At 39.6% G+C, this 22,498-nt stretch overlaps 1 protein-coding gene across 2 annotated transcripts; it reads left to right on the top strand.

Moving 5' to 3' along the window:
- Window positions 1-61: 61 nt before the first annotated feature.
- LOC133504428 (mitochondrial intermediate peptidase-like) lies at window positions 62-21,835 on the top strand. 2 transcript variants are annotated; one of them, XM_061826643.1, is made up of 19 exons: window positions 62-1,006; window positions 1,883-2,056; window positions 2,861-2,949; window positions 3,031-3,117; window positions 3,559-3,622; window positions 3,720-3,902; window positions 5,145-5,301; window positions 5,523-5,571; window positions 5,672-5,732; window positions 5,826-5,878; window positions 6,817-6,970; window positions 7,047-7,124; window positions 8,652-8,859; window positions 8,968-9,092; window positions 9,180-9,254; window positions 9,489-9,605; window positions 12,832-12,953; window positions 13,028-13,101; window positions 21,599-21,835. In XM_061826643.1, the coding sequence occupies exons 1-19, from the start codon at window positions 860-862 to the stop codon at window positions 21,697-21,699; spliced, it is 2,118 nt and encodes a 705-aa protein (XP_061682627.1). In that variant the 5' UTR covers window positions 62-859; the 3' UTR covers window positions 21,700-21,835. The 2 variants fall into 2 exon arrangements, with proteins under 2 accessions (XP_061682627.1, XP_061682628.1); XM_061826644.1 differs by having other exon boundaries at window positions 71-1,006; window positions 8,968-9,077.
- Window positions 21,836-22,498: the final 663 nt, after the last annotated feature.

Raw genomic sequence — 22,498 nt, 5'->3', positions numbered from 1 at the left:
AGAGTTGCAAATGCGGAAAGCGTTCTCACTCACCAAGCGCATTTTTATTTAGCCTTTATCCAGAAAAAAGGGAACTTGATTCCAATTTGTAACGCCAGCCTGGCAACTGCTGAGCTGTAACTCCGGAAAATAAAACCAAATATTTGATAGACAAACCAAACGATACATAGCCAACAAGCTATGAGCTTGTTTAGAGCTATATTAATACTTTAAGTTTTAGGAAGTGAAATGAATTGGAGACGTACACGTGAATAATTTTGCAAACGTGTCTTGTAGTAACAAACAAAATTCGCAAATACAAGTATCGATTATCAAAGTACTACAAATTCAAATTTACAAGATTAATATTTTGGTACATTTTAACAACTTTGCAATATTACTCTTGAAGCGTCGCACATTTATGACGACACCGCATTTTTAGTTGACGCACTTTCGGCACAAATAGTTGCTCGCATAAAAATGCATCATTTCGCCACCTGAATTGAACATTTATGTCACAACACATCGAGAGGCACTGAGTACTTTCCTCTCGCGATTTTTACATGACTTAAGATATCTTTATTAAGATTTTAATGAAAGTGCGACCTATAGCATTTGTATGCCGTCAAGTGAACAGCATGTCATCTGTGTCTGGCGGAAATATTTGTGTCAAAGTTTGCCATTTCTACCGATAATTATAACATTTTAGGTTGTATTGATTCTTATAAGGCATACTGTTAACGTCACCCGACCCCGCTGATTTCGCCTGACTTTTTCAGCTGAAGTGAACGCCGAAGCTAAGTTAGCATGTCCTCTGTTGTTCTCAGTCGGCACAAGAAGAAGCATCAGTAACGGCAGTTCAACAACAGGACAGAGGACCATGTCGACTAGTAAAAGTTTGCTTTATTGTTTGAAACATCGAGGTCTGTGGACATATTTTCGCAGGAATGTCACAACATGGTCACCTGTTGGGGCTGCATTCAATGCCAAACCACAGAAGAGACTGGAAATGTTTGAGAAAAATGTGGTGAGGACTGTGTTTTTTTTTTTTTTTTTGTACGAATTCCTCTGACAAACCAATCTGTGCAATAAGTTTTTTTTTGTCTTATGTAAATGTGACGCAGCATTTAGTTTCACGTTATTATTACTGTCACTTTAGGGGAACCCATATATAATGTGTATTCAAATGTGGATACGTATTTGTTTTGGTTCTCCATGTAAACCAAATAAGAAACGTTACATTTACTGGCACTTTAGTGCACCACATGGTCAAAACACAGTCACATACACTGTAAAAAGTAGAAACTCTATAATTTATACTTAACAAGACAAAAACAACAACACAGTTATACGTAGATAATAATGCCTTTTAAACCTTTAACCGTTTAACTTTTGACTTTTTAAAAATGAGCACTGAAGAGAGAGCCTTTACCTAAAAGGCAAGTGCATTTCACAATTAGGGGCATCAGGCTGAAGGGCTATTTCACTTTCATCTCATTTCATCTTGTGTGAAACACATTTAGTCAAGGACAACAGACCACAGTGGCCCAACAAGAGAATAAAAGCAGACCAATTCCATCGACTATTGAGGACTCTGTGGGGGGAAAAAAACAATCTTTCAGTGAGCCAGTGCAAAGATTACTGAATGTTGTTTTTTAGCTGTGTGTCAAAACTTGCATTCGGAAGTGTCAAATAAAGTTGTGTAACAGGCGAAGTGAGGTTGCAATAAATGTGAGGAGACAAAGGCAAAAATTATGTTTCATAATATAGACTAAGATAACATTGACTTAAAAAAATAGTGGAAAGGGGGCAGGAATGGGTTTGAGTTTTACTGTGTTCATCAATGATCATGCTCTAAAACTTCAAATATATTGTGACTAATTGTTGTAATGTGTGATTGTAGGGTTTGTTTGGCGTACCAGAGCTGAGTTCTCCTGCTGGATTCAAGGTGGCCACAAAGACAGCTCTAAAGAACACACAGCTCCTGGTTGAGAAAGTATGTTCTTCTTCTCTCGGGTTTGAGACCATCACAGCGTTTGACCAACTCTCTGATGGTCTTTGTAAAGTGGCGGACTTGGTAAGTACAGCGCAAAGTGCCCTCTCGGTAAGGCTGTAGGATATGGACTCAAGATTAACAAGAATCGCTCTATAAATGCTCTATAGCGTAGGTGTCAAACTCTGGCCCACAGGCCAGTGTAATTATATTTGGCCCGCGAGGCAATTTCAAATTAATATTAGAGCTGGCCCGCCTGTTTTACAAGTATTACACATTTGTTTGGTTCCATATTAAAAGGTTAATTTGTTCAACCTTGGCCCGCGGCTTTGTTCAATTTAAAATTTTGGCCCTCAGTGAATTTGAGTTTGACACCCCTGCTCTATAGTAAAAACTGCGTTATATAATATATATATATATATATATAATAATAAATGACTGAAACAAATCAAGCTCACCATCAACTCTGAACCAATACACAGAGGTGTTTACCTCTTGTTGTAGGGAGTTCAGTGTTTTTGTGAACACTATAAATTTATTGACAGCTATGTGCATCTCATTGTGATTCTATGGCTATTGTTCCATTTTTTTGTGATCATTTTACATTTCTTTGGCAGAGTCAGCAAAATCAGTGCAAAACATGCTTCATCCGTTATATGCTCACGGTTGCCACAGAGTTGAAGTCTTACACGACGTTATGGAGAATGCCAGTTGGATTTGTGTATTCTTCACGAAAATTGTATGACTATTTGAGGTTCTATTGTCCTTAAACAACTTTAGGGATGGGTTCATTCAATCTATTTAGTTTTAGTTTCAACCTTCAGAATTGCATATTATTCAGCATACATTATCATTTTATGTGAAGCGAATCTGTTCTTCCATTTCCAGGCAGATTTTGTCAAAGTGGCACATCCTGATCCAGCCTACCGTGAGGCCGCAGAGAAGACATGTATCGAGATCGGCACAGTTGTGGAGAAGTAAAAGCGTTGAACGCAACTCACTCCATCAGTGTTTTGTCAGTAAAATGGATATTAAATCATGCTGGGTCTATGTTGCAGTTTGAACACCAACGTGGAGCTATGCAAGAGTTTGAAGAATTTCCTGGACAAACCCGACCTCGTGGCCCAGCTGGACCCAGATACAAGGTACAACATCTTAACTCCATCTTCATCAAAAATAAAACAGCTGCATCGGAAGCCACACGAAACTCAGTTCAGCGAGTATCAAAGCTTGCACTCTGGTCTTGTTTTGCCTTTTCTTTGGCTTTTTGCAACGTTTATTCCTAAAAAGGCCAGTTTTTTCAAAGTGTATTTAACCTATGTATGGTTAAGAATGTTCAAAAATTTTCTTAAAACGTTTGGCAACAGTTCAAAATTTTATGATGGCAATCAATACTTTCTACTCAGAAAAGATAACTATTTTTATGAGACAAAACACCTTATTGTGTTCATCCTGAGAGGATTCAGTGTGCTAAGAATGGACTCATGATTGTGCATCCGATTTTTCTCCATTGTTAGGATGTACCATTGGTCCATGTCCTCACGTAAAATTCACATATGTAATAATGAAACTTCCTGCTTTTTCAGAAGAGTCGCAGAGTTATTCATGTTTGACTTTGAAATCAGCGGGATTCATCTGAATGAGAAACTGGTGAGAGACTTGTTGCTTATGGAGAAATCATCCCCTCTGTCACTCGACAGACATGACAGGATTTACAGAGATTTGTCTTTGTTTTCCCGTTTTACAGCGGAAAGAGGCAGTTGCTCTCCACGTGAAGCTCTTGGATTTAAGCAACGAATTCCTGGTCGGCTCCCACATGCCGAACAGAATCGCCAGGTCTGCCATCCCTGACCATCTCCACTTGCATTTTGCCAGCACAGGAAGTTTTGTGGAAGTTGGAGGATTACATCCAGACTCTCCGGATGATTTGGTGTGTGCCCAGTACTAGAACAACATTACTGTCATTGCTCAGCAGGTGGCGCATTTGCATCACAAGTGTATTAATAATTGCCTTCAAATGCCCTGTGGGAGTAGCACATAGGTGTTTTTCCATTCCATTTTTTATATTTGTTTTTGTTTTATTTTGTTTTTGTTTATACTTAACACAAAATACTTTTGTGATAAGCATCTCAAGAATGAGTCAAAAATCACTCAGCATTCATATTGCACTTATATTCTCTACAAATTCATTTTAAATTGCCCACAGTGAAAGATTGTGTCCTTCCTTCAAGGCATTGTGCAGACACTTGTAAAAATTCTATGCCACTAATATGTCATAGTCCCGTGCACTATTATTATTTTCTCTAACAATTATTTTTCAAGTAATTCACAGATCCACAGACATGTTCTAAACCACAGATCTCGTTTGATGTGCGTCTCACGTCTCGACAAAAATGATCAGGGACACAAAAAGCACAATAAATGTGGGTCAATTTACAAACAATATTGCTTACTTAGGTATCTGTTCAAGGCTCAATTTATGCTCTCACATCGCAGTTGGTGGGTCAAAATCTGCGTTTTGCTCATCAAAAAACATTGAAAAGCAAAATTGCAAATCAGGTTTACCGCGGAGAATGTCATGTAGACGAAAGAAGGCAGTGGAAGAACTGGGATTTCGGGAATGATTTCATGACATGTGCATCCCGGGACTCACATAGCCTCAAGTCTAAAATGCTATATGCAAATGGGTGCACTGCACTGCACTGCACTGTATGCGCTAAAATTTAGAATGTGAACAGCAGAAGTTCTCAAATTTTCTTCCAGTATGGGCCTTGAACCTGTCGCACCCTAGTTCTCAAAAAGAGTTTTTCTATGAAGTACATACAAATATTTAAGACCGCATGTTAGTGTTTGTAATCTTACCAATTTAGTAATCGAGATAAGAACGGTAGAAAGTTGAGTGGCGCGGAAGTTTTACAATTCAAATTTTGACCAGGATATTTGGGGAAAAATATTCTGCCAGCATCATGCATTGTCCAAGACCCCAGTGTCCTGCCTCATAAAGAACAGTGTTAGTTTTCAATATGGCTTTTAGTGAGTTTTGGCTGTTAATGATTCTGAATGAAGGAACTGCAATAACTGTTTAGTGTTATTGGGTCTTAATTCTTTTTTAGGGTATTGAAAATCAAGACTTATTTTAATAATGCCTCCTGTCACTATTGAACACTTGCAGGTACGAGAAATCGCCTACAGAATTTATCTGTACCCAAACGCAGATCTGATGGAGTGTCTGGAGGAACTCCTGAGATGCAGACATAAATTGGCCACACTGGTGGGATATGAGTCCTACGGCCACAGAGCTTTAAAGGGAACGATGGCAACGACACCAGGTTGAGTCATATACCAATATTATCTCAAGCAGTTATGATAATGATTTAATGCTTCCTGGAAAAGGCTTAACTTTTTAATGTGGAGTGCATGGGAAAAGCCTTACAGTAAAGTGTCATTCTTTGTAAACTATCTGCAGATGTACAAACTTGATGAGAATTTTTGTTTTAATTATGAATGTGTGATTGTATTTGAGTTCTGCATTTGTTTTTGCGTATTGTAGAAACAGTGATGAAGTTTCTTCAGCTCTTAACAGACAAGTTGTCAGACAGGTACAGAAAATCCATCCATCTATCCATTTTCTCACAATTATCTGAGTTTTTTTTATTCTAATAGTCTATAATTTCGTGTCTTCTGTTCCCAATGTCACAGAACAGCAAAAGACTTTAAGATGATGAGCGACATGAAGAAAAAACTCAACCCTCACAGTTCTGTGGGTTGCATTCAGTTTCCGTTACTGCTCTATTTTATGTTATTATACTTGTCATCTACAGAAACTACATAAAATGTTGTTGTTTTGATGCAGGAGCTCATGCCATGGGATCATCCCTTCCTCAGCGGAGTATTGCGTGCTGAAAGGTTAGCAAACAAATCGGCATGTTTATTGTAATTCCCGTTCCATTTTCCGAATTGAATTGATATTAGGCGAGAAGCTTGGGAGTTTTCATGTCGCATCAGAGTTTGTTAGTCAAACATGGTGGTGGTAGCGTGATGGTCTTGTTTGGCTTCTTGTTCCGTCAGGACCCGGAAGACTTGCTGTGATTGATAGAACCCTGAACTCTCCTCTTTAACAGAAAATCCTCAAAGCAAACAAAAAGGCCATCAGTTTGTGACTTCACACTGAACTGCATATGGGTTCTGCAGCAGGATAACCGTCCAAAACACACCAGAAAGTCACCTTCTGAAAAGTTTAAAAAACAAAAAGAAGGTTTTGGAGTGGCCTAGTCAAAGTTCTGACTTGAATTTGTTTGAAATGCAGTGACATGACCTTAAAAAGCTGTTCCTGCTTGAAAATGAAATGAAAGTGGCCATCACTTTTTTCACACACGGCCAGGAAATTTTAAATAGTTATATTTGTCCTATATTTACTTTTATTTGATCATCTCAACCGTTAAAGTGGGGAAACTGAGAAAAATATAAGAATCTGAAATTATTATAGATGATATAGATGAAATTATTTTTGACAGCACTTTCTTTCCAACTAACTGTGATTAAAATGTCCTTGAATTCTCCCACCCCTCCTTGAGCCAACTGTCCATTTGTGACAATTTTCAAGAATAGACACACCAAAATAAATTTCACGTCAGGGCTCACAGACAAAGAAGGTTACCACTTCATTAACTACAGCAATGCAAGAAGAGCTGTAAAAAAAGTTAAAATTTAGTTTCAATTGGCTCCGAAACAAAGCTATTTATTGATGAAAGTCTTTTATGGTTGAGTTGCTAAAGTCCTACCGCACCAGGACTAACATGTTAGATTTGTGTCCTGCTTCTCTTGTGTTTTTGGCTATGTTTCAGGTACAACATCGAACCCAGTCTCTACAGCCCCTACTTTTCTCTCGGGGCCTGCATGGAGGGTTTAAACATCATCTTCTCTCAGCTCTACGGTGTCTCCCTCATGTCGGAACACCCCAGTGCTGGAGAGGTGTGGAGTGACGATGTGCACAAATTGGTATGCTGTTGGCTGCGTATTAATGACATGTGCCTGATGTGTTAATGAACCGCAAGTTTGATCGTTTCATTTACAGGCTGTGGTTCATGAAACAGAAGGATTACTTGGCTATATTTACTGTGACTTCTTCAACCGGCAAGGCAAACCTCATCAGGTGAGCAGATACCCCCTCGCACTTTTTTTTTTTTTTTTATTCCTCTTCTCATACTGCCTTTAGCTCATCACAATGTGGAACCTTACCCCCAGCTCAAAATGGAATTTCTAGAGTCCTGCATGAAAAATCCTAATGGCTAAGGTCATGCAATTTTACTTCCTTTGGAAGAATTTTTTTTCACTATTTGTAGGGTCATGATCACAGCTTCCCTCTCATCCCAAAATCCCCAAAAAGTGATATAATTCCATTATCTTGGCCTTTTCAATAAGAGGGTTTTTTCTTTAAGACGTTTTGGTGATTTTTGTTCTTGAGCATTGAGTTAGGTTCACTGGCGGATAGAATAACTGAGATTAGCGGCAATGTTCCCTCTAAGATGCACAACTGCGCATTTTCGCACTTGTCGCACACGCTCAGCGCAGAGGAAAACAGATCCAGCGCAGTGAATTACAGGCTGACTTGTTTTTTTTTTTTTTTTTTTAACACGGCAGCACACTGCCCCTCAAAAAGAGCTGCTGCTCGGCCACACTGGGCCACACACTCTACTTCCTAGTTTACTGGACACCCCCTACATTTTAAAGGGGTACACTCATTATTACAAAAAACAGGGTATGTGAATAATAGAAGAAAAAGTGGTGAAACTGGACGAGATTTTCAATTTTTTTTGTAAAAAAGGTCTGGTCTGAAGCCAAGGTAGAAAGTACAGGATGAGATGATGTATAATGTTAAAATTCCACCTTGGCACAGCCTGATTCAGGATGAAAGCACAGACGATACATTGCCCAAAAAGCTAATTCTGTATTTTAAATATAGGAGGTAACATAACATTAACCAAAAACTGTTTGGGCGCATCATTCAACTTTCAACATACATTGCCAAAGATATTCTGCAAACAATAATTCAGTTTTACACCAAGAAAAACAGATGGAGATATCATTGTGGGTTTAAAAAAAATGAAACAAAATTGGAAGCGACATTTCAAATTTATAGTTAATAGTTGGTTTGGTATGTATTTGTATTGTAATGTATTTTTTTTTTGTTGACATTTTCACTGTAAGTTAGAAATAACACAAAATTGTACTTAAAATGTTTTGATGGGAATGCAATCTGAACCTTTTAATGAGTCATGTAACTTCAATGGAAGACATTGATTGACCATAGTGCATATGTCTGATGTTGCTCACAGTGGTCAAAGGGGGCGCTCACGGCATTAGTGTGTTTGTTCAAACGTCAAAAATTAGAGAGAACATTGATTAGAGGTCTTTAGTTTGTAGGAATGCAGTTTCATTCCGTCTTGTTCTTGGCAGAGCACATATTGCAGATTACATTAATTGTAATTGCTGCTCATCACATTGTGAGTGCTGAGCTCTACTGAGTGTTAATCTAGGTTTTTGTTTGATTTGGAGTTGTCACATTATATTGGACTCTCCAAAGTGGGGATATTTACATTTTTGAAGGTTGTGAGTTATGGAAAAAAAGAAGAAACAAAACAAGAAGTTTGGTTGTCCTCATTCCTCCTCTCCTGTACAGGATTGTCACTTCACCATCCGGGGTGGTCGCTGGTGCGATGAAAAAGGTCAGTACCAGCTGCCTGTCGTTGTGCTGATGTTGAGCCTGCCTCACCCCACCAGAAGTGCCCCCACCTTGCTCTCCCCCGGCATGATGGAGAATCTCTTCCACGAAATGGGCCACGCCATGCATTCAATGCTCGGACGCACTCGTTACCAGCATGTTACAGGTGTGCAACTGCAGCCTTAGAAACACCCGCATAATCGAGTAAGATTATGAAGACTTTTTGAAGCTTTCTTGTTTACATTTTTTCCCCCTTCTGTTTTCTATCTGCAAGGAACTAGATGTGCAACAGACTTCGCAGAAGTCCCCTCCATCCTCATGGAGTACTTTGCTGCGGACTATCGGGTCGTCAGCCGGTTTGCACGTCATTACAAAACGGGAGAGGTACACTTTGAATGTGTGCGCAAATCGCAAGCTCTCAAAAGTGTTCAAAACATTTATGTTCACATGCGTTCAATTATGAACTATATTTCAATGTCTTGTCAGCCTCTTCCTGAGAGTATGGTGACTCGTCTATGTGAGTCCAAGAAGGTTTGTGGTGCTGCAGACATCCAACTGCAGGTAGCGCCCAACACATAAACCGAGTATTAAATGTCACATAAACCGATTATTAAATGTGAACCTATACTGTGGTTATTGTATTCAGTCAGTCTAGGGCACCTTATAATCTGGCAGTATTTTTCAGTGGCTTCCACTGTGACATTGTGTATTGTGGGGTTGTAACAGCCACATTTTGTTTCTTGTTAATATGTCAAGCCTGCTCAATCAGTGATTTTATCTATTATCCCTGGGCAGATTTTCTACGCTGTACTGGACCAGATCTACCATGGAAAACCCCAAAATAAGTCAACCACTGAAATTCTGAAGGAGATGCAACAGAAATTCTACGGCTTGCCCTACATTCCCAATACGGTATGTTGTCAATTGTTAGTGCTATTTGGTGCCAATTCTTTCAAGTGCCGTAATCAGTTAGTCAGTCCGGTCTATCTGGAGCGTCACGAGATGAAACCCGATAAACGGGTTAACGGGCTTCCTGCGAATGCTACACTTACGAGTATGACTAAAGTTTATTGACATGATTGTTTGAAGCAGCACTTACTGATATTTAGTTTTCCTTTTTGGCTGGTGTCCCCGGCAAAAGGTAAATCTGTCATTTAATTATACAAATAAGATAGATATGCCTCGGTGGATGACTGGTTAGCACATCTGCCTCACAGTTCCAAGGACCTGGGTTCATATCTGGCTTCCACTGTATAGAGTTTGTATGTTCTCCAGGTACTCTGGTTACCTCCCACATCCCAAAACATGCATAGTAGGTTAATTTAAGACTGGCAATCGTCCATTGGTGTGAATGTGACCGTGAATGGTTGTTTGTTTATATGTGCCATGCAATTTGCTGGCAACCAGATCAGGGTGTACCCCCATCTTGCTCGGACTCAGCTGTGATAGTTTCCAGCGCGCCCGCAAACCTAGAGAAGGTAAGCGGTACAGACAGTGGTATGGACTATTGACTGGATGGATGATATGACATACTGTATGTAAAACAATGAAACCTAAACATTGAGTACTGTACTATCATCTTTGGTGGCTCTATGATGACATCCATTAATTTTTCATACCGCTTATCCTTCTGTGGTGATATCTTGTTTAAACAAAAAAATAAGAACAAAAACGTCCCACTCACTGTCCCCATCGCTATTCACCCCAGCCAGGATGATGTTCTACCGAAATGGGAAATAGGTTCCTTATACTAGATTATCGCTTAGTCAACCTGAATCTTAATTATTCATGTTATGTAGATGTTCTTGACAATCTGTGTGGAACCTGATCAAAAACAGTTTTTGTATGTGTGAATGGCCAGTGTGTTTGTGAAGTAGTGTAGTTTAACAAGCCGTAGCAGGGAGTCATTGTGATTCCTCTCTTGTGTGTTTTCTCATTCGGCCTCAGCACAATTTAAAAGATTAAAGGCCTTTCTGCCCTGGTAAAACCACATGGAAGGCTTTCTTTAAACGAGCTCTTCCTTGGGGAAATATTTGAAACTGTTCTTCCACTTCCTTTAATGAAAAAAACTTAGTATTTCCCTCCACATTTCAAGCTGTGGGTGAGGACAACACTCCAGGAGGTAGAAGGGAATTAAAAATAAAGTCATTGAATGGCCTTCATTTAGCATTTGCTCTGGGCTATAATTAAGTCCATTGCAAGGAGAGATTATAGTGCTGTTGTATGTATACTATATTTCAGTGTCTGGAAAGTATTTTTTCACCCTTGCTTCAGCCCCCTCTGCTTCTCCACATTGCGTTTTTTTTATAGTAATGTATTTCCCTCTTTTCAAATTGCATTGTAAGCTTGAGCAGACATTCATCTAAACCAATCGCACCAGCAATGTTTTCCCATTTTGAGCTGCTGTGTTTACTTGCGATGTCTCATTTCCAAGGATATGGATCAGTGGGGTTTATAGATAGGCAGAAATTGTAGGGGACTTTGACACTCCTCAGTCAGAAAGAGACTAAAGGGAAAAAAATAATGTTAAGATGACCAGTTATCATATTTTGTCAGTTTGGTTCACTGCTGGCCACAGGCTACAAATGACAAAACTATAGTACCTTCTCTTACAGTTAAATTATTATTCCAGTTCATTCACTCATGGGCTGGACAAATATATTTATATATAGGTGTGACTTTGAATGCTAATGGGTGTTTGTTTAAATATGCCCTGCAATTGGTTAGTTCAGAGTGTACCCCACTTCTCGCCAGAAAATAGCTGGGACAGGCTCCGGCACGCCCAAGCCCTTAGTGAAGATAAGCAGTACAGGAAACAGACGGGTATATACATTATGACATGCCATTCTATAATGCATTTAGTCATTGCCATCACAATCCACCAGTTGCACAGTTGGGTACACAATTCTTTTCTCGCATGCTTTTTCTCATGTCCTGTCCCTCCTTCACAGATTGTAGCGCTACACCCCCATGCAACATCCATATTTGTTCCCTACTTTGTTCTTTTCGCCTGATCGACTCGGATTTTCAATAAACTTCAATTATAATGTTAATAAAACGCAGAGGAAGCTCAGAAACTCCACTGTGACACAGTAAAACTCTTCCGGCATGAAAAAGATACGGATCCTCCATTCTGCTTGAAGTTACTGACAAACAGGGCCAAAAGAAAAAAAAATTGTGATCGTGAACGATAAGCACTTTATGGGAGGTTCAGACTATTAGCCACAATCACCTGAGGCACCGTTGCGTTTTGGCTGACAAAGCAACTGGGTCAAATTCTGATTTTTCTTGTGGTTTTCTGAACTGTTGTGTCTCTCTATTTATTTATTTATTTATTTACTTACTTACTTACTTACAAAGGTTGAGACTGCTGCATCGGTTGGACCAGAGTCTCATGTCGCACACTCAGTCTCTTCTTTGGTTTCAGTTTCACACACTTACCATCATAACGTCAAACTGTGGCTTTCTGCTGAATTTGAAAAGAATTATCCCTCCCTGAGACATCTTTATTGAATTATGGTTGTTCACTTATTGGTATCACAATATAAATTCTACCTCTGTCCTATACTTTGACTTACTATCTTTAAATAGTCATGATCATGTTATTTTGTCCCTGCACAGCATAGAATAGAAGAAATCCAAATGATTGTTATGCACAGTTTTAATGTTTGGTATTTTGTGAATCAAGTCTTTGAATTACTCTAGGTCTATAAATTATTATTGGTGGGAGGTCTGAAGGCTTTCCCCCTCTTATCTAAGAAAGTTGCGGTCTTTCCTAACTTCCTGAATTCCCCAATAATCCATACCAGACAAGCTCATAAAAGAACATCTTCAAGGTCATGGAGAATGCCCCCAGGGCGACTGCACACAGAAAAGAATGGAAAATGTATATGCTATGTGCTTTGAAACAGGAGTTGCCTGCTTGTGTTTTGATGTTTTGCCATCGAGGTTCAATGTCAGAAAGGTGATATATAATGGTAGCAATAAAGACAGAAACGGTTCTAAAAGATGAAAACATCTTCATTTTGGCTCCCTCTCAGATGGAGTCATTTTTTTTCCTTTTCATTGGTGCTTCTCACACATTTGCTTTACATTTCATCAAATTCTCCATTTACTTAGATGTTATGTCTGTTCACAGGCATGGCAACTGAGATTTAGCCATCTCATCAGTTATGGGGCCAAATACTATTCTTACCTCATGTCCCGAGCTGTGGCCTCCATGGTGTGGAAGCAGTGTTTTCTTCAGGATCCTTTAAACAGGTGAGATGACGGGTTTTGCATCAAAAGCCCATTTTGGTGATCAAAGCTCATTACCTCTCACATATATCTGTCAGGGATATGGGAGAGCGTTACCGTCGAGAGATGCTAGCCCATGGAGGAGCCAAGGAGCCCATGTTAATGGTGGAAGGTAACACACATACACACACACACACTCAGGGTCCGTTAAACCAGAGTGACAACCTTACAATGTAATCGAAAAAACATGGTTACTCCGTATTCTATCTTTGAAAAAGTTAATCTAAAGACACCTGGACCTCTCACATCAAGTCAGTTCATTAATGCATCAAAAGACGTGACAAGGCGACGTGACTAAAAATAAACTGGCTTTTGGATCCAAATGTACTGTACACGATGGCGATGCAAAGTAAATGCCTTTTGCGGAGTCACTGATCGAATTGGCGAATTATGACAATAAAGAAAATTAGCCCATCAGAATAAAATGCTAATTATCGGCTGATACTGATAGAGCCAATCAGATTGGTGCAAACTCTGATTTGACTTCAGTCATTCTGACTTCAGCGCGGCGCCAACGCTCAGAACATGCACATCACAGACGGGCACTCCATTGGAATCTAAGCAATCAATGATCATGTTAATCATACAGTTTGTTTTGCACGATATATTTTCATTGCATTTATTACACTGAGCCGATTTATCATTTATTTTCTTTATATATGCATTTAAGCCACACTTTCGCCATTGTAAAAGCAATTCATGCGTGTTCCTCTGTTGTCTCCAATGAGTTCTTATTCAGGTGACATACTCTGTAGGAAAAATAGCAACCAACATTTTAAAATATGAATGAATCCAGACTAGTCAGGATGTAAAACCAAGTTCAAATTGATTCCTGATGCTGATTCTCAGTCACATTATGTTTTTTTTCCAACAAAATCAATCTATTGAAGACAGGCAATAATGTTAATAATTTTTGGGCGGGCATGCAGTGAATGAATAAATAAATAAGCAAGCACTTCCTATAGTTCCTATTTAAATGTGCCTCAAAACGCAACTAACAGAGAGTGAACGGTTATTTACAGTGAAAATAACTTTTACACTTACACTATTTATGCTACAGCGATGTTATTGCTCATGATGTTGTTGCTGGGCAATTTTTATTTTCACAAAGTCTTCATAACTTATAAACTGTCGGTATGCACTTCTCGCCCCAATCCTATTACTGAGCAATGAATGATATCACGTCGCAGCTCATAGTAGTTGGCATTATTCTGCACTACTCAAAACACCATTCAGCATATACCAGTACTCTTTTATGGACTGGACTAAGAATAAAATGAACCTCCAAGAATGTCATCACTTTTGTCTGAAGTTGTAATGTGCTAATGTATATTTTAAAATGAATAATTGGATTGAAAATTCCATTTTATTATAAGTATTTCCAGAAGGACACACATTGGCCCATAAAATTGGCTGGCCAACTAATCGATTGTGCCTTAATTTTAAAGACTGGTAGACTGTTCAGGAAGTTGAGAAGCATCTAGCGACAACCACTTTTAATTTCTAAAATTTGTTCTGTTGTATGATTTAAGTCTTCAACCCTGTATAAATAAGTACCCTGTGTCAAAACAAATGTCAACAAACAACTTTGGATATGGGCCAGAAAAATAAAAGGTTTGTGCATTTTTAGTGGAAAATGAACTAATCACCAACTACTTGCCAGGCATGTACATTACAGCACTTTTAGTTCCTATTTCATGTCATTGTGAATGGCTTATTCCCCACGCTTTTCTGGCTGTGGCGTGTCAGGACAAGACACTCTAATGGAGAAATTGACTGAGGAGTTAAGAGCAGGAACATCAGTAGAAACTTTGGAGTGTTACGCTAAAGATTTTTCCTAAGGGCCTCCTCCTCCCTCTTCCAACCAGGATCCTGCAGGGAGGGATGATCAATGCCTCTCTAAAGCTTGTGGTTGTTTTCCCGAGGTAGTTCAATGTCTCCAGCGAGACACTGATAGCATCAATTCATTTGTTTCTTTCTTTCATTCTGTGCACCAGAATTGTCACTGTCATTTATCACCTTTAGCACAGACAGATTTTTCAGTTCACAAAAGGATCAGGGCACTTTTTTCCGGTATTGGGATTTTCCGACGAGAGAAAGAAAAAGTAACTCTTTGAGACAAGCACAATGGTCATTGGAAACTGGGAGAAGGATACTCAACCCAGATCCGCATAATCCTCTCAAACAAAGGCCCTTGTAAATCGAGGTATCTAACTTTCCCTTCAGCAAAGCGATAGAGAGGGCACACTATCAAGCCTCACCAGGACTACACAGTTCCTTGTCTTGTTTGCTTCAGGCTGTAGCAACACAAGAGTGTTGAAAGACAGGGAGCGGTGGGGAGTGAAGAGGAAGAAGTGAGGTGATCGAGTGACTAAACTGACCTTTTCTGAGCACCTTTATGGCTTCGGACTGTCCCCATACCCTTGACCAGTGAGTTTATAAAGTGTATAAACGTGACCCTACGTGAAAGTGGATATAAAAAGTATACACACCTCTGTTTAAATGCCAACTTGGTATGATGCATAAAAATTAGACAAAGATCTAATAATATTTCTCTACTGTTAATGTGACTTACAAACTTTACAACTCAAGAAATTGGAAGTAAAAAGTAACAACAGATTAATTTATGTTACAGAAGTGTCAAACCCTCCTAAAACTGTATATGGCTTGTTCTCAATTGACCATCAACATTCAAACTCCTGTTAAACGGGAGTCAGCGTAGACTAGCCACCAATTAACGTGCCTATTATTAACCACAAATAAAGTTCAACTGTACTTGTAGGCTTTTCCTGGCCTTTCTACCCAAAACTTGGTTTTGTGCAAACACTGATGGTTTTTGGAGTTTTTCGTAATTCTCTCCACATTGAGTAAGGCACTAGTTCCAGCTAAATAAACACAGCGCCACAGTATGATTGCGTCCCTCGCCATGTTTACCGTAGCGATGGGTTTCTTTTGATGATGAGCAGTGGGGTTTTTACACAAACTGTATGGACTAAACCAGTTGTACTTGGAAGAGATTCTTCCAGCTCTTCCAGTGTTGCTGTCATCCTATTGGAAGGCCCTCCAACCAATTCTAAGGTTTGAACTAATAAACCTTAACAATCGGTACACTGTCACAATTCAATGTCTTTATGAGCATGCAGCTATCATACATCAGCATAGTACATGATATCTCAAGAACTATCCCTAACCTTGAATCTAACACCCAAATTTTGATGGAACATCCTCGGACCTTGAATATCATAACCTCAGGGCTGTGAAATTTCCACGGATTCGCGGAATTCTGCGGATTCTGTTGTGAAAAATCTGATTTTCACAAAACCTCTATTTTTACATAAAAATCATTAGGGGGTTGGGGTAGGGATCTACTTGCCTTTAATAGCCATACGCGGCGACCAGGCCTCCTACTCCTCCTCCTCCGGTGGCTCAATACAGCTGGACACGCGGAGTTTTACGCCAGCTGAACGTAGAACATGTTTTTACTGCAATTCGGCAAACCGGAAAAGAACTTAATATGGGCTAAAAATAGCGTGACCTGGCAATGCGTACGTGAATTTTACCGACGAACGACATTGCCATACTTCCTATTTTTACGACATTGCAACGAATGCCTTGTGGCATTTGTGCCAACTTCTGTCTTTCCTGTCTCGGTATTCACTTTGAAACACGTGTTGATAAGGAAAAAATACACTGTCAGGAGTCAAGCTTTGCTACGAGAATATGACAGAATGTCTGTCGCAATAAGGGATATTGTGCAACGGGAAAACGGTGAGAAAGACAATGTGTAAAAAAATTGACAAGGAAAAGGGCATCAAAAACCCATGGAATTGGAATTGGCTTGAACATAAAGTCGGCAACGAGTACATGCATGAACACATTGGTAAAATCAAGGAACCGGAAAGGCTTACTGCATGCTATGCCACCAAGATATCAAGTACGGATCAGGCGGGAAGATGCGTTTGGTGGACCACTGACGAGGAAAAAAAACATTCCAAACTAGGGAAATTGAACTCATTAAGTGGTCTGTGGCTAGTAATGAAGCAGCAATCAAAAAAATGGATTTAAGTTCCTCTTTAACTCTATTGAGGTCGAGTAGTGTAAAAACAGTCTAAGCAAAAGATAACTGTCAACATCATCCTTGACCTCTTCTTACTCTCCCAATTTTTGATCGTTAATGGACATTTTCTGTGTAAATTATTCTTATGAACAGTGGTTGCTGTACGCACTTTATTAGAAACCTCCCTCCATATTGTGAACGGACATTGTGTGTTGAAGGTGCTCAGTCAGCTAAGGAAGCCCCCTGGCAGTGTTTGCCATTAACCATTTTTTTTCGCTACTCTTTACAGGCCTCTCTGAAGTGTGGTTTGAAAAAAAAAATGGCATCAAACTTCAAAGGTGTAATTAAAGAGTCGACAAGCATATCATTTGCCTGCACGTTGGACAGTGGTGTAGCCGTTTAAACCTTGACATGTTTCAAACGGTTATGAGCAGAGAGCTCAAATGGCTACTTTCAGCAGCCACAAATGTCCCTAAGGACTACATTGAACTCTGTTCTGCTGCTTTTCATCTTAATGCTGTTCATACCACACTACATAGAACTACAGAGACATTGAGACCAGAGCTCAAGTTACTGCATGCTGAGGTTTGCGCTCATTTTAAATGTACAAACACAAGTTGCAAGCCCCTAAATGCCTTCAATTATGTTATGAAAGAGCAGGAACACTGCCAGGCCCAGAGGACTGGGATCCATAGCCATGTTCAGCGAAGCATAGAAATTGGTGTACATTAGGAAGTGGGTGAAATGGGAAGCCGTGTTTATTTGTCGGAAGACAGTAGGCAATTGTTTGGCTGGCTTCTTCTAGTGTGACTCTCAACTTTATTAACTTTATCAAACGCAAAGGGAGGAGGTATAAGGTTGTGTTTTCAATACAGTTTATTGCTTTCCTTATTGTATTGTATGGAATATGTAGGAATTACATAAAAACTCAATTCACATAAAACTTTGTGGCAGGATGTCTAAAATTTTTCATGCACTTTAGCTGAATCATTCTTTGTTGTTTTTGATTGAAATTACTTTTTAAATCTTGATTTTCCTTCATATAAATTATGATAGTGTGGTGTCTGACTGTCTCATTCAAGTGGCCAGAGCCACAAGAAAAATATTTTAGTGTTTCACAATTTTCTTTTTTCTTCTGCCTTTGTGGAGATCAGCACTCAATTTAAGAATGTGTACATTTACTGTACATTACTACCCACAGTTCCATGCACGTTTATAGAAGAATGAAGCTCCTCACAAAGTTTCCTCCAAGTGTCCAAGCAGTTTCTTGGCAGTAAGTCAGATTATTTCAAAGCAATTTCCAAGTGGCTCTTCAACGTTTTGGTCCCCAGAGCGGTGATTATGTTGGGCTCAGAGCTGTTATGCAGTCACATAGGTCATCACTAGACTTGATACCCATCTCCCACCACCCTTCTTAGTAAATAAACAACCCATCCAGTGTGTGTGCGTTCTTATGACCGAAATGGAACTTTATCATTTAAGACATCCACAAGTCACAATGAGCAGGGTCCGCCTCAGTTCTTCTTCAGCTTTGCTCAGCAGCGTGCGGAATTTTGAGATTGAGATTGACGTCGTTCAAAACATTCTGTGTGTGCATGCATAGTTTCCACTCAGAACAGGCCTTACCGTGGTTCTCCAAAGAAGTTGAGTACAAGTTCTCAGTATCATATTTAGAGGTTGTCTTGGGAAAAGAGACTTATGAGTGCTGCTAGCTGCAGAGGTTGAAGAGGTGGGGGTCTGGCTGTCGGTGCTCACACTGCATCACTTTGGCCTGTGCAACTGGCTTCCCAGAAGGAAGCCTCTTTTTAAGATGATGCACAAGAAATCACGGAAACTGTTTTGTGAAGAGTAGCCGACAAAGCACATGGATTATCAGAACCATGTCCTGTAGTCTGGTGAAATCGCCATTTGGTTCAAACCGTGTCAAGATCAAAAAGTTGTGCAAAACATACTGAAACATGTTTCAAAATATTTTCTCAAATTAAAAGTATTATGTATTTAACGTTCATCCTAAAATCCCACCTGAAAGCCAAATACATAAATAGATTTATGGGAGTAGTGCAGGTGCCGTGCGATATGTACAGTGAAGAAACTAAGTATTTTAACACCCTGCTATATTGCGTGTTTGGAGGAACACGAATGATGAGTTCCGTCCCAAGAACACCACCCCTACTGTGAAGCATGGGAGTGGTAGCATCATGCTTTGGGGTTGTTTTCTGCACATGGGACAGAATGACTGTACTGTATTAAGGAGAGGATGACCGCGGCCATATATTGTTAGATTTTGGGTAAAAACCTCTTTCCCTCAGTCAGAGCATTGAAGATGGGTCGTGGCTGGGTCTTTCAACATGACAATGACCCGAAGCACACAGCCAGGAATACCATGGAGTGGCTCCGGAAGAAATATATCAAGGTTCTGGCGTGGCCTAGCCAGTGTCCAGAACTCAACCGAATACTAAATCTTTCGAGGGAGCTGAAACTCCGTGTTACTTAGCGACAGCCCAGAAACCTGTCTGATCTAGAGAAGATCTGTGTGGAGGAGTGGGCCAGAATCCCTCCTGCAGTGTGTGCAAACCTGGTGAACAGCTACTGGAAACGTTTGACCTCTGTAATTGCAAACAAAGGCTACTGTTCCAAATATTAACATTGGTTTTCTTCTTTGTTCAAATACTTATTTGCAGCCGTATCACACAAATAAACCGTTAAAAAAATCGTACATTGTGATTTCTGGATTTTTCTTTTTAGATTATCGCTCTCGCAGTGGACATGCACCTACTAAGAAAATTTAAGACCCCTCCATGATTTCTAAGTGGGAGAACTTGCAATATAGCAGGGTGTTCAAATACTTATTTTCTCACTGTAGGTAACCACCCTAAGGTGTAGCACTACAGAAAATGGGGAGATGGAATAACACGTCAACTGAAATAACGATCATTGTGTTGGATCCGTTGGGTCTTTATTTTCAAAGGAGCTCATTGGCGTCAATTGATACAGAGAAACGTCATTTGTGTTGGAATTGATGCTTTCATGTGGCTGCCTAAGGGGAGGGTGGACGTTCGCCCTGGGAGCTGGGTCTGTGCGCTCAGGGAGTGTCGGGAACATTGACATTGTGTATCATCTTGTAGCCATAGGGCAAGGTGGGGCGGCTGTAAGTGGAGACCAGTGTCTCTAATGACTGCCACTCATATCCAGTTTCAGCTCCTTTGATACACTCCTTTGCATTCGTAGGTGTGTGCACGTCCGGGGGAATGTGTTTGTGAGTTTTCTTACTTTGTGAACATTTTGCATCTCCAGTCATGCGTGCCCGTTCAGATGTGTGACCCACGCTGGGAACCCAGTTACGGAGGCGGTGCGGTTAGCACGTGTATTTACATTGGCAGATCCACAGCGCGAAACCGAGCGACTTCAAAGCGAGCGTCCCACTGAAGTGCAAAGCCAGCATACGGGAGTCTTCCACGCATGAGCTCATTTACAAATGTACAAAACAGACCACACTTGTTTACTCAATAGTATAATAACAGTCAACTGTCTCATGATGGTCACGTGTGTGTTCACCTGTTTGTTGAGCAGACGTTTTGTTTTAGAAAGAAGGCACGTTTTTATGGGAAAGAAACATTTGTGTTTTTTTTTTTACTGTGATGACTTTGGAGAAGAAGGTAAATGCAAACAGACACCCTGAAGCGCGTGTGTGCGTGCTTGTGTGTGTGTAATAACATAAAAGAATGAAAAGAAAGCGGTCATAGCAAACTACTCAACTGGTAAATGTTCATTTATAATAATTAGAAAAAAATAATATCAATTCCACACTGCACATTAAATCCCTTAGTCTAGTTGAGCAAAAGCATATGATGACTGGGCAATTGAAGCTGGTCATTTTATTTTTCTATCCACAATGGATCGTATACAGAGTAATGATTTGATTTTGATTTATTTTATGTAACACCACCACTTGGCAGGAAAAACAACCGCGTGTGTGTGTATAAACAGTTGAAGCCGGAGGTTTCCATACACTGTGCAAAAACACATTTTCATCTTTTGTCTCACTATGTGAAGTCAAATTAGACTAAACCTGTTTTAGGTCAGTCATGATCACCAAAATTATTTAATTTTATTAAATGCAACACTAATGAGAGAAAAAATATCTTAGAGAATTTTATTCTTTACTTTGAGGTCCAAAGTTAATACACATTTCCTTCGGATCGGGTACCGGTTCTTTTTTAACATTTTCTTTTCGTGGGACAACACTGAAAATGATATGTTGTTAGAATATAAAGTAGTCAGTGTACAGCTTATATGGCAACGTAAATTTAGCGTCCCACAAAGCTGATTGTTTAAATGGCCGGCAATGAAATAAAGTACACCCTAAGTAGAAATGTCCCAAAATGTCACAATTTTCTACTCTTACTACTGCTTTTATATTGATGACACATATATAATACAAATTAAACCAAATAATTACATGTCCAATTGGAAAAAAATACATGTATTAATCTCTTTGAGTGTGTGTGTGTGTGTGTGTATGTGTGTGTGTGTGTGGTGTTTGGTGTCACAGGTATGCTTCAAAGGCGGCCCACCATAGAGGACTTTGTGGAGGCGCTGGTGTCAGAGCTCCATCCAAACTTTGAGACGTTCATTATGGACTCTGAATGCTGAAAGGTGCTTTTTTTGGTGGGGTTGGATGCCACAAGGACATTTGCCAGAGGAACAAAGTGTAGGTGTCCCACGATATGTGGGAAGACATGCAAAGCCTTATTAATTTATCTGTAATTATTAAACTGTAAGGACTTCCTATGATGATTTTTTTTTTTTTCATGGAATATCCATCAATTTTCTACAGGGCTAGTCCTCATTAGGCTCCTGGGTGAGCAGAAGCCTAATCCACTGAATTTGTCAAGAGGGAAGGTACACATTGGACTGTTTGTCAGCCAATCGCAGGCTGCATATGGAAAAACAACCATTCACACCTATTAACAATTTAGTTGACCTAAGAAGGATGTTTTGGAATGAACAGGGAGAGCAAGCAAGCTCGACACATTATGGTATTCACCAAACAAATATTTTCAATAATCCGCCATTCAAATTGTAGGATTACTTTATAGATGAGCATTTGTGTGGTCGGTGTTTTCTTTTTTTTTTTTTTTTTTTTTGGTTTTGTTTTGTGGGGTTTTTTTTTGTGAGCCGGGGGTTTCTAGCCACTTCAGGAAGGCTTGAATCAATTCTCGTGCTCATCTTTTATTTTCTTTCCATAAATATCTGTACTTATTCATTAAAGTACGAGTGATAAAAGTACTCACATTTAACCCATTCATGGGCAGGCTGGAAATCTTTTGCCTTATTGAGATAAAAGTCTCCTAACAGGCCACAATCAAGGAAATCACACTTCTTTTTCAATTAACGCATAAAACAAAGGGCAAAAAAGATGTAGACTCTCAGGATCCCAATCTGGATTTGG

This window comes from Syngnathoides biaculeatus, chromosome 8 (genome assembly GCF_019802595.1).
Source record: "Syngnathoides biaculeatus isolate LvHL_M chromosome 8, ASM1980259v1, whole genome shotgun sequence".
Taxonomy (NCBI): Eukaryota; Metazoa; Chordata; class Actinopteri; order Syngnathiformes; family Syngnathidae; genus Syngnathoides; species Syngnathoides biaculeatus.
Note: the sequence above shows the minus strand (reverse complement) of the source record. Positions and strands in the feature narration are given on the sequence as shown.

Coding starts and splice junctions, on each gene's coding strand:
- LOC133504428 (XM_061826643.1), top strand. CDS start 860: ATGTCGACTAGTAAAAGTTTGCTTTATTGTTTGAAACATCGAGGTCTG. Junction 3,623..3,719: donor TTCATCTGAATGAGAAACTG/GTGAGAGACTTG, acceptor CCCGTTTTACAG/CGGAAAGAGGCAGTTGCTCT. Junction 9,093..9,179: donor GAGAGGTACACTTTGAATGT/GTGCGCAAATCG, acceptor ATGTCTTGTCAG/CCTCTTCCTGAGAGTATGGT.